This window comes from Anastrepha obliqua, chromosome 1 (genome assembly GCF_027943255.1).
Source record: "Anastrepha obliqua isolate idAnaObli1 chromosome 1, idAnaObli1_1.0, whole genome shotgun sequence".
NCBI lineage: Eukaryota > Metazoa > Arthropoda > Insecta > Diptera > Tephritidae > Anastrepha > Anastrepha obliqua.
The window spans coordinates 138,670,414-138,682,695 of NC_072892.1; the positions used below are offsets into that span (position 1 = coordinate 138,670,414).

The 12,282-nt window shown below is 35.8% G+C and overlaps 2 protein-coding genes across 6 annotated transcripts in view; one reads left to right on the plus strand and one right to left on the minus strand.

Annotated features, from left to right (window-relative positions):
• The window catches only part of LOC129236303 (filamin-A), a 204,375-nt gene that overhangs the window by 153,946 nt on the left and 38,147 nt on the right, over positions 1 to 12,282 (plus strand). For all 5 annotated transcript variants that reach the window (XM_054870607.1, XM_054870608.1, XM_054870609.1 and 2 more), the window contains 2 exons: positions 4,089 to 4,160; positions 4,278 to 4,365. In XM_054870607.1, coding sequence (XP_054726582.1) covers positions 4,089 to 4,160; positions 4,278 to 4,365 — 160 coding nt within the window. The remainder of the gene's footprint in view (positions 1 to 4,088; positions 4,161 to 4,277; positions 4,366 to 12,282) is intronic.
• LOC129236305 (uridine phosphorylase 1) lies at positions 6,176 to 10,958 on the minus strand. Its single transcript, XM_054870612.1, has 6 exons — positions 10,785 to 10,958; positions 10,406 to 10,535; positions 7,479 to 7,826; positions 7,043 to 7,181; positions 6,776 to 6,969; positions 6,176 to 6,707 (listed from the first exon to the last, which is right to left on the minus strand). Exons 1-6 carry the CDS (start codon positions 10,808 to 10,810, stop codon positions 6,540 to 6,542), a joined length of 1,005 nt encoding a protein of 334 aa, XP_054726587.1. The 5' UTR covers positions 10,811 to 10,958; the 3' UTR covers positions 6,176 to 6,539.

Here is a 12,282-nt window from a genome sequence, read left to right on the forward strand (position 1 = left end):
TGTGCTCCATATATTTAGATATGCTACGTTACTGAATTGAACATTAATTCGGAACGAACGGAAAATATGGATGTGTCTATTCCAAAAAAACAAAACAAAGGCGCCTTACGTGAACCACATTTGACACTTACGAATTAGACAGCTGCAGTATACAAACAGACAAGCAATGAAGCGTGTAAAGGGCAATATTTCCAAATAGGTATGTTTGGATCGAGGGGGAAATCTGCATCTGTCTTTACTGACGGTTCCAAAATGGAATCGGGGGTCGGAGCTGGAGTTTTCTCTAAATCAGCCAATTTATCTATATCCTTTAAACTTGCGAATACTGCTAGTGTTTTTCAAGCAGAAGTCTTTGGGATCCTGCAAGCATGCAAAATGCTTGGGGAACGTGGGAGCGAGGGAGAAATTAACATTTTCTCCGATAGTCAAGCCGCGATTAAGGCTCTGATAACGCCATGGTGCAGAACGAAATTAGTAAACTCCCGTAAGGAGGAGATTAAATCTCTTGGGAGTGCAGGTAACATTTCTCTGATATGGGTTCCATGACATGGAGCATAGAGGGAAATGAAATTGTTGATGAGCTTACCAGGAAGGAGACTGAATTGGCCTCAGAGACCTCCTACCCGGTCATCGGCTTCCCCCTGACAGTAGTTAAAGGGTAACTGCAAAACTTATTTCTCAGGAAAGAGCAGAAAAGATGGAACTCCATTTCTTCATGTGCTATTTCGAAAACCCTTTGGCCCCAATACGATATACGAAGGACTCAGAGTGTCCTTTGGACTCCTCGCCATGCAATTTCCGAACTCGTAGCTGTGTTTAGTGATCACTGGACGATCGGCACGCACGCGGAAAAGCTAGAGTTACCATTTAACGCCCATTGCAGAATCTGTGGAGACCTTTCAGAGAAGGAGACTGTGGAGCACTTTCTCTGTAAATCTCCGGGTTTGGCAGCTAGACGATTAAGGTCACTGGACGCTCCTTTCTTCGACAACCTGGGGCAGTGCGCAAACCTAAATCCAATCAATATCCTCCATTATATCAACTACTCTGGCTGGCTGTCGTCAACCATTTCACCTACCTACCTAAAGGTCAAACTAAAGATTTTCATCATTCAAACTCTGTTGATTTTTTATTTTGTAAAAAAGTTATTCAAAAACAAAATTGCATGATTAATTTTGCGCCGCCTTTCTTATGTACTGGTAATCAATATATGTTATTCAGCTTCTGCTTTGATTCACAATTCGCTCGATCTTTGTTTTTGTGGTGCAAAGCTTTAATTGAGCTTACGAAGACCTAATGACTCGATACTCAAAATGTGGTACTCGATTATCGGACGAAACCTGATTTCTACCTCATTGACTTTAAGCAGATAAATTCTTAATATTTTCAATGAAATTACACACTTTTTCGAAGTTCTCTGGTAAAAATCCAGTCTGTGCACGACCTTTGCTTGTGCAACTCGTAAACTTGCATGCGAAGTAAGCCACCACACAAATGTTTTTTCTGAGGCATTTGGTGAAGCGATACCGCAAAAGATTTGCTCAGTTTGGCACAAAAATCAATGACGGCTCTTTGTTTGAAACTCATTTCCCAATTACTGTTCAAAATATATTAACAGAAATGATGCATTAACTTGAAATATTTAAAATATGCTACTCATTTTACAAAAAATGTTGGATTGGTATTTCAAACGCAAAATCTTTTCGCAAAAGACTACTGGTTCTTTATTAGTTTTTTTTTTTTATTTATTTATTTTTATTTTTTATTTTTTTTTATCTGTGGGTAGAGGGTGTCAAATACATCTGTTAGCATTAGTACCACAGATGCATTGAAGTTTATTGCAAAAACAGTGACATGCAAACTGAAATATGTAGGTACCTCTGCCAAACCGATGCGGACGGTGAACTAGTGTAGTCTAAACTCACTAGAAGCGCACAATCTTGGTGCTAATGAATTTATCTGCCGAGTACATAGAGCTTAATGTTAATCCTTGACAAACCGCTTTTTGAAAACCTCGAAGAGCTGGCCGATATAGACGTAAGCAACCCTATGAGATTTCTCAACCGAGAGAAAGAATAAGCGTATAACTTGTTGGTGGCGACGATGTGGCAACAAAATGGTGCTGAAGCGCTAATTGGATTCCTGAAGAATCACCACTTCAACCACTCCTTGTACCAGTTTTTCGGAATATTATTGCGAAATTTCTGGAAAACTGTTTGGTGACAACTTTGGCGACGCACATTTTCTAACTTTTAGTTTAGGCGCCGGATCTGAAAATTTCACTCAATATAATGGGAATAGAAATTAACAGCAACTAGAAAAATCATAAAACAATAAAAACTAAATAAGATAAAAATAAATAAAAATAATAATAAGAAAATAAACAACAATATTGAGTTAACAAACATAAGAATTTCGCAATGTTTGACAAAATGAAATAAACAACTTAATTTTCGCGTTTGTTTATCTATTTTTAATTTGACTTTGTTTAAGGTTATTTCAATAATATTTAAAAAAAATTTTAAATATACAAAATCCATGTTGCTGAAAACACTGTGGCTGAAAAATATATAAATTATTTATGGCCTACTACAACTTGAATATCATACACTTCAACTTTTTATGAGCGGATATTTTTAACATTCCCCACTGGTAGGGTGAAAATATTTTGAAGGAAATTAGTCATAGAAATCATTTTGAAAATATTCGATAGTGTAATAATAAATAACACTAAACAAATTTTCTCACAAAACGACCGCCCTACATAAAAACCATTCCAGTTCTGTATATATGTATGAATAAAAAGTTAACATTGCCAGAGATGAAAACAATGGCAATTAACAGTGACAGCTAAAAATACATTTATTAGCTACACAAGAAAATTTCAACCAAGAAAACAAATATGTTGTTGACTTTTATGGAGAGAACGCAACCGATAGATACAATAACAGCTGCTGGAGCACGTAGACATTTTCTTGTTTTTTTATAAAAGTATTTATAGTAAGCAAATTATTCAAAACAAAATAAAATAAAGCAAAACTGAAAAACAAAATCCCAAAATCAAAGCGAGACGTAGACTAAAATCGAAAATAAACAATAAAAAATGGATCTCAAATAAAAGAATTTATTAGAAATTGGCCACAAATGAAAAAAGAGTACGCAGCAAAGTGGACAGTGGCTGGCCGTCAGACGGCGTTTGTAACAAACAAAAGTAACAGAGGCGTAATATATCAAGTCAAAAAACCTACATTCGTACACAAGTATGCACTTTTGTATTTTAAACAAACATTTCAATAAAAAGTGCCTGCTTTCCTACATATTTTTCGCTCATTAATTTACACAAATTTTGTCTTTTGCACATTTTGCTCATTTTTCACAATTTTTGGAATTTTTTCGCTTGGCAAGTGTTGTGCACATCTGTTGTTTTGCCATGACATACTCGCAGTTAGCAAAATTAATAATCGACTTGGTATTTATGTACATACATGCATACATACATATGTGCAAGTAAGTGGTGGTGTTGTTGTTGTTATAGAATTTCTATGAAAATGAGAAATTTTCAGTGTAAAAGAAATTTTTATATATTTTTTTTGCTTTTTTTTTTTAATAAAAAATATAGCGCATATTCACTTAACGCGCATCGCAATGCGGAACATATCAATCAGCTGCATTTTGCATCGAACATTGGCGGCCGCGCATTTTAGGCCAATTCACATTATAAAATAATAAAAGCTCTTCAGCTGTCAATGCCACCATTCTCTAATTGCTAAATCAATCAACATGCAATACGCAATATACTCCAGAAATCGCCTAATTTTTTGTGAAAATTTCCCGCGTTAATGTGCATACACACACGCACTTACTTAACAACGTGTGCTTGTGTGCTTTCCCTTGTTCTTCCTCTTCTACTGCAATGCGAGTAGGTGTCAATCAAAGCGTTTCGTATATATGCACGCATACACACACGATGAATGCGTAAGAAAGTATAAAAATTGTATATGTTGTATTACAAAAATGTTTCATTTCTTTTAGCTAAGTAAACTTATTGAGCAAAAAAATTTATTTACCTCTATTTTCATTCACTACAGGCTGTTGAAAGCATCGAGGAGGAGTTTAGCCACAGCGAATATATCGAAGAGCATACGAAGATTGTAAGCAAGGTGAGAATTACACACATTTAAGTAATTTCCGTTTCTGTACATATTCCTACACATACATTCATATATTTTGCGTCAATAAATTCCATTGCATTTTTAATACGTACGCTTCATTCGCAGACAACTGAATCGATTGCCAGCGAACGAACTTATAGAGCAGTCGCTTTTGAGAAACTCCCATTACCAACTACCGGCGGAAACGTTGTAGGTGAGTACGCACACGAAATATTGCAAATATTATTTTTGTTATAAAATTTGGGAAATATAAGTGCAAATTTCGGTAAATGTTTGTATACATATCAATGTATGTATACGGAGATACCAGGAATTCATTGCCTTAAGCCTAGTACTAACTTCAGAGCCGTGAATTTCATGCATTTGGCTTGGCTTGGCTTGCTAGCAATCGAGATGAAGCGTCACATTTATGAGAATCGCACCAGAAGCAATTGGCAAATTTTTATAAAAAAGTGTTTTTGAACAAATGAATAGACATCTTGCGTGGTGTTTTCACCCCGTGAACTGAGTACTACTTTGCCACCAGAATCATACGAAATTTCACGCATATTTCACGGCGATGCAATTTGTATAGATTTTGAAAGCTATAGGGCTGTCTAATAAGAGGTGTTATTTTGATATTCAATGAAAAATGTTATTTTTTAATATCAATGATCGGATATTTATTTCAGAGGAAGGTATGCCGTTAATAGTGGAAAATAACATCAGATAACATCAAATGACTACCACGACCACGGTACAAGCCAATATCCTTTTCATGAAATTTTCCATAACCGAATTGCAAAGTGGCTGCCCTATGTCCTCGATAGCCTCACGAATTGAGGTCTTGAATCGATCTTGGACTGTTGGCGTAAATTTTCGCTTTCACGTGGCCCAAAGAAAAAAGTCACAAGGTGTTAAATCACAAGATCTCGGTGGCCAATTGTGATCACTTCTACGAGAGATAACACGGTCCGGAAACGTTTCCCGTAAAAGATCAATGACTTAGTCGCTTGTGTGGCACGTAGCGCCGTCTTGTTGAAAATAAACGTTGTCCGGAACAATACCATCCAATTCCGGCCATAAAAAATCGTTAATCATCTCTCGATAGCGCAATCCATTCACCTGTTATTAGAAAACCCTATACTTTTCCATGAGAATCATATGAAATTTCACTCATATTTCACGGCATTGCAATTTGTAGGGAATTTGAAAGCCATTTCAGCTGAAACGCGAACTTAGTACTATGCTTTAGGAGATTAAGGTACTATACGGAGTGGCGCAAAATTAATCATCCGATTTTGTTTTTGCATAACTTTTTTTTTTAATAAATAAAAAAAATTATTTTGAGCTTTGGAAATTTTTATTTTTACTTTAATTTTGCGCCACCTTGTAGTATAAATAAAAAAATAATAGTAGCGCGAAATATTGCAAAGTTTTGACAATTTTTTTATTTTTATTTTTAAATTTCTTAAAAAATAGAGTAAAGTAAAACCGCTGAGCGGCACTTTCCACATTTTTGATGTTTTTAAACCATTTCGTAGCTTCTGTTGTTGTTATAGCAGCATAAGCATTCCCCACACATTTGCGGGAAAAGTTGCTGGAGTGACAGTCGTTGACCGGATATAAATCCGGGTCGCTCCGCTAAGGTAGCACCATGGCGCATTCATTAAAGGTGGTGGCGCTAGACCAACAACACTTTTCTGTACGTTTGATTGACAAAGCAAAGTATTGGGACACTAGAAAACAAATAATGAATTCGCATTGCTTCGTTCTGAGCTGCCAGCCACATGGACACGGCGAAAGAAAAAACAACTTAGCTGGTTCTCCTTTCGTTCCGTTGCTTCGAAGTTCAGTGTCGAGGGACACATATCTCACCGTGCTTAAAAAATGAAAGTTTAATTTTTCTTGTTGCCTTTTTATTGTTTATTTGGGTTGCTCTCAGTAGAAAGCTGAAACACAAACCTGCTAAAAAAGGAGCAAAATATTGTACGAGTATAAATAATTTGTACTTTTTAACACCAGGTTTGTGTCACACGTTCACCGAGCTATCTGATTCCGCTAAATATTTACATTTTTATTCAATATTCTATGTACTTTTAAAAAATAAATAACACAAAAAATTTTGACCGAACTGAAGAGGTTTCGTCTCCCGTTTCTAGCGTGCCTTTCAAGCATTCACGTGTGCGACATATGTACGTACCAGTGTATATGTTCGTATGTACTTCGCTTATTTGCCAAATTTACTTTCGATCAAAGAGACCAAAAACGGCTATTGTTGGGGTTGGGTAGTAGAGTTACGCTTGATCTGACCTCTTTTTTACTGGCTTTTGGCTTATCCGCGTTGATGATTGCGTCTGTAGCGATGAAGTGCTTAGTGGCGAAGGTTTAGTAGTTTAGTTGTGCGTTTCGTAATTTCGACGAGTGCACTTGCGCTGTGCTTGATGCTGATTGACCTCCAGTCTCCCGAATGTCCAAACGTTTACGTATGAAACGAGCAATAAGCTTAGCAGGACGCTCTTGCCATTCGGTAAGTGTCTCCTTAGTTTCCGTAATCTAGATAATAATTTCAAAAAAAATAAAAATTTAGAAAAAGTCATATTCACGTATTCCGAAAGCCGAACCTGGTCACCATTAAGTCGATTTAGTATTGCCACACAAATTATCGATGCCTTAATGCCGGCGTAATTTGTTAATGCCGAAAACATTGAACTCTCCATTTCAATGTTCATGACTCCCTTTTGTTTCAGCAAATTTAACCAATTCATTTTGTCAGCTTCTTTGTAACCGCAAAATGCGCCATCCAAGCGTCCTTGTCCTAGTGTACGATACGAGTATAAAATGCCATATAAGGCAACTATGCAATCCACAGAAATTAACACAATACTCGCCTTCGTAGAAGTCGTCAGCACAATAGGTTTTACCGATGACTGTCTGGAAGCCATCAGTCGAAGTGGCCAATGATTTAAGTTCTCGCGCCAAATTGCCGTCCAAAGTGGTGGGTCTTGTCATTACCTTGCCCAAAACTTTCTGCAATTAAAAGAATGTATACGATTTAGGCATTCCATTTGCGTTCCATTCAAATGTTGAGGCCAACAAGTTTAAGGCACACGAGATCGCATCGCTTCAAAGACTTGGCAGTGAAAATGAATCGAAACGAATAAAAATTGATTCATTGTGTGAATTAATATTTTTTTTTACAGTTCATTATCACCTGTTATAATATTCAAATTATATATTAAAATGATACACTAAGTTTAGAGCGCATTGAACTCGATTACGTCGGCTACTAAGACCCCAACTCAAAAAGTTTGTATCCACACTCACAAATTCGTGTTCGGCATTTAACTTATCGTTAAGCACTCCCTCCGAAATGACGACCGAGCCACCTGGAATGCCCAAACCTCCACAAGTGCCCATACGTATAAACACTGGATCCTTACACTTGGCGTGATACATAAGTTTAATCAATTCATGCAGTAAAATGCTGATCGAGGGATTGCCCATGCCGTGGTTGACACAAAGGATCGGTCCCGCTTTGTACATTGAGTACCGTTCTGCGGAGGCACTAAGATCAGTCAATTGTGTGCCAACAGGTAGCTTGTGTTTAATTTCTGTCATGAGGAATTTCGCCAACTTCTCCATGCGTTTTGGCGTACCACCGACCACAACAAACTAGAAAAAGAAAGAAGTGTATGCCATAAATTTTCTCTTTTAAAATTTAAAGCTAAATTTGCAAATATTAACAGAGAAATCGAGATTAATTGGACTCCTCGTTCGGGTGCACACCAAATTTCTTTCATTGGGTGCTCTGTAAAGTGAACACATAATTTCTTGGGTACCGAATAGAGGGAACAAACGTTAAGAATTTAATGAAAAACATATAACATGACGGCAGCAGAATCTGTTACAGCCATTGACAGAGCTATCGAGTGGACGAAGAAAACACGAATTCTCTTCTTTATACCATATGCAAGTACCTTTGAAACTTTAGAGAAAAAGCTGTGAATGAGTATTTTAACCCTTAGAGTACGAAGTCTATTTTATAATATAAAGGACGGGAGGCGGTCACTAAAGTCCCCCAAACGAAAAACTTACCTTATAATTATACATAAATTAATAATAAAATGCCACTAATAAGTTTTTATACAGGATTTAGAATAAAACTCGACTACCTAAAGGGAAAAGAGAGAAAGAGATTACTTACGAAGTTATTAAAGAAAAACTAATTAGGAGGGACTTTAGGTCCCCACTCCGTACTCTAAGGGTTAAACAAAAAAAGGGGCAACTGAATATACAAAACTTTCTTAGGGGAAAAAAATAATTTAAAATTGTACACATTTTTAACTAAGTATGATATAATCTTTTAAATAGAACTCTCACTGCAAGTAGGAGATTTTATGCAATTTCAATTGAACAAAATACAAAACCACAATACATAAATGTTTTTCAAATCCTCGTAGCGATCCATAAAAATTGTTTTAACTTTTAGAAATTTCTGTTGATTTATAGATTTTGTACACTCGATGCGAGATTCAAGGCGTTTTTATTAAAGGTGGTGGTACTAGACCAACAAAAATGTTTTATACCTTTGATTGCCACGGCAAAGTATTGGAAAAGTAGAAAACAAAAAATTAATTCGGCTTGTTTTATTCTGTTCTGTGCCAACAGTCACATGGACACAGCGAAAGAAAAAAAAAAACAATTAGCTGATTTACCAACACCACCTTTAATAGATTCGTCTAGGTGAGATTTAAGTTTGTATGAAAGCTGCTACGCCCCCTTTTCCAATGCCTAATATTTTTCGCCTTAAGTAGGGTATTCATAATTTATGTAACTGTATGAACTTTCAGTAACTTAATATAAGAAGTTCCAGAAAAAATTTATGTGAAGGCTTCAGTTCAGGGAGTTACTACGCCCTCTTTTGCAATACCTACCACTTTTCACCGCAAAATAGGTATTGACATTTAATGTAATTGTATCAAATTTCATTATCTTAGCGTTTGTGGTACCAGAGAAAAGCGATTTAAAAATTTCAGTTCATATGGGAAATGTCAAGAGCCCTTTTCCAATACCTACCAATTTTCAGTTTCAGTTCCATAGCTTAATTGGAGATATATCGGTTTCCATATTTTGGTCTATAGGTAATCCACATCTCTGACTGCGCCTCAAAGTGTCTTACATTTTTTACATTTCTAATAAGCCTCTCACTGTTAACATAACATTTACTGCAAGACTGAGAATGGCGAGTTAGCTCCGCTCTGAAAGAGCTTACAAGCTGTGATGCAACAACAATTCGAACGGAATTTGGGTATTTAAGAATGTGCCTAAGTTTTTCATTTATAATGTCATTCACTTGAGAGAATTTATTGAATATTAGCAATATATAGGGCCCGTCATCTATCGTTACGGATTTGAACTAGGTGTTATTTGAAGAATGGTAACACTTAGCTGTCATCTGATTTGACAGAAAATTAGTTTTATTCTTCCGCTGAACGAAAATGGTTGTGTATACGCTCAAAGAGCGCTGGGAAATATTGCGACAATGGGAAGAAGAAATTCTGATATCGTTTGGCCGCCTCGGAGTTACGATTTGACGCCGTTGGATTATTATCTTTGGGGTGACGTCAAAGACCAGTGTTATGCCAACAAACCAGCAACAATTGATGCATTGAAGACCAACATACGCGATGTCATAGCTGAAATACAGCCGCATACAATCGAAAATGTGTTGAAAAATTGGACCGATCGTATGGGATGGTGCATGGCTAGCCGAGGCAGCCATATGAATGAAGTTGTATTCCATCATTAACCGCAAGGACTGTACTTCAAAATAAAAAAACAGTTTGGAAAAATATTGAGTAGTTTCTTTTTTATAGCATTTTTAATTCCGTAAAGTTATATGGCGGACCCTTTATTTCACTCTTACAGAAATTCTTACACAGGTTTGCTGAGATAAACAGACAAAAGTCATCTTTGGGCGAATATTTTAACCTCTTCAGACCCAAGCAGTAGGCAAACTTTTTTAATAGTTATAAGAATATTTATGAAAGCAATCGAGATTTTTTGTTTTTTGGGATATGAAAGGTAAGGCTACAGATACTTAAATGCAAGTAAAACGTTTACTAAAAGTACTAAATTTTTTCAAAAAATATTTAAGTATAAAGGCTGACAGAATCTCCTAATAATTACAATTGAATTTAAATATTCATCCTGTCTTGCCGCACTTTATGTAGCAACTTCAAATTACTCACCTTCACGTCACCAAACATTGCTGGCAAATTATGCGACTTTGTGCCCAATCCAAGGTGATAGAGAAAATCTTCATCCATAGGCGGAATATGAGGATTGCGTATGAAATCTGTTGAGGCCTGTTGCGGCAAGCTGCGAGAAGTGGGAGGTGTATGTGACGATGCAGATATTTCTTACAGCTATTTCATTTTATAACTTTTAACTTTTAGGCGTACACACATTCATGCAAGCATACATATGTCTTTACTATATTTACGCATATAACAACAATTAATTATAGGTGAAAAAAAGTTAATTCAAGCCTCTTCATTTTTTCAAGTTACATTTAATATTTGTATGCAGCCCAACAGTGTCTATTGGAACACATAAAATAGCACTTACATGCAGTGGCAGCACGCATCCATCATCAAAATTTAGTCTTTTTACCAAAAATTACAAGAAAAAAGGCTTTCAGCTAGAAAATAGGGAGACGAAGTAAATTTTGCCGTCCTTCTCAAAAAATTAATAAATTTCAAATATGTATGTTTTCTAAGCGAACGTCATGAAAACTGATTTTGAAATACATAAAAGTGCTTGTGAACTTTAAATTCAAAAAAAAAAAATTTTTAAATATTGAGTATATTTTTTTGATCCCTCAAACATTGGATATGCAGTACAAATCAAAGAAGCCGTCTAGAACGAGGCGTGTACCCAGGATTTTTTTTTCGGCGAAGCTTTTATATAAAATATTTTCAATGTTCTAAAAAAGTAATAATAAAACAAAAGAAAAATATCATTTTTTAATAAAAAGAAATTAAATACAAATCACAGCGGAACAAATAAAGATATTTAGTAGTATGAAAATACAAAAACAAAACTTTAATTCGGTTTCGACTTATAGCTTGATTGCAGTAACTTTTCCTAAAATTCTATCCGCAAAACAAAACAAAAAACACATTTTTTCATATAAACAAATTAAATATACCCTATGATCAAAAAGTACCGGGAATGTTTAAATAAAACAAAACAGAGTTAAATTTCAGACAAATTTATTTCATCTCCTTCAAAATATGACCCGTCTGAAGCAACATATATGCCAACGTTTAACCCAGTACTTCATGCACCCCTGGTAAGCCGGCGAAGGGATGACCTTCAGCTCCTTCGTCGCATTCTCTTTGATCTCCTCTATCGACTGAAATCTCCTTCCACAAAGTGGTAACTTCAACTTGGGAAACAAAAAGAAGTCGCACGGGGCCATTTCAGGTGAATACGGTGCTTACACGATGGTATTTACTTGGGGTTCGGATAAATAGACCAGCACAATTTGGGTTCGGTGCGATGGCGCGTTATCCTCATGCAAAAACCTAGAAATGTTTGCCCACATTTCCGGCCGACCAGGCAGACACTAATGATCCAATGGCGCTAAAAAGTGACAGATATAGTATGTGTCTTACAGTCATACCAACATAAGAAAAAAGTATGGACCGGTTTCCACGTGCGCAGTTCGTTTAAATTAAACATTCCCGGTACTTTTTGATCATAGGGTAAATCAAAGTGGGAATATGAGACTCAATAATGAATATATATAAATATGTGCTGCCCTATTCAACCGCTTTTGTGAAGTCATACTTTTAAAATACACCATGAATTAAATTAAATATTTTCCTTTTGTTTTTGTATAAATTTATTTTCAGATTTGTAAAAAAAAATTGTTTAATTCCAATAACTTAATTATGTCCCAAGAGAGGTGATTGCTAGAAAACCCCTATAATCACATAAATGAACAAATAAATTGACTGATACTTACTTTTCTTCCAAACATGAAGAATGAAATTGTTCCGTCATTCTCACAACTCCACGCGAATATTTAAGCCTTCTAAAACATTTGTATTGTGGCCTA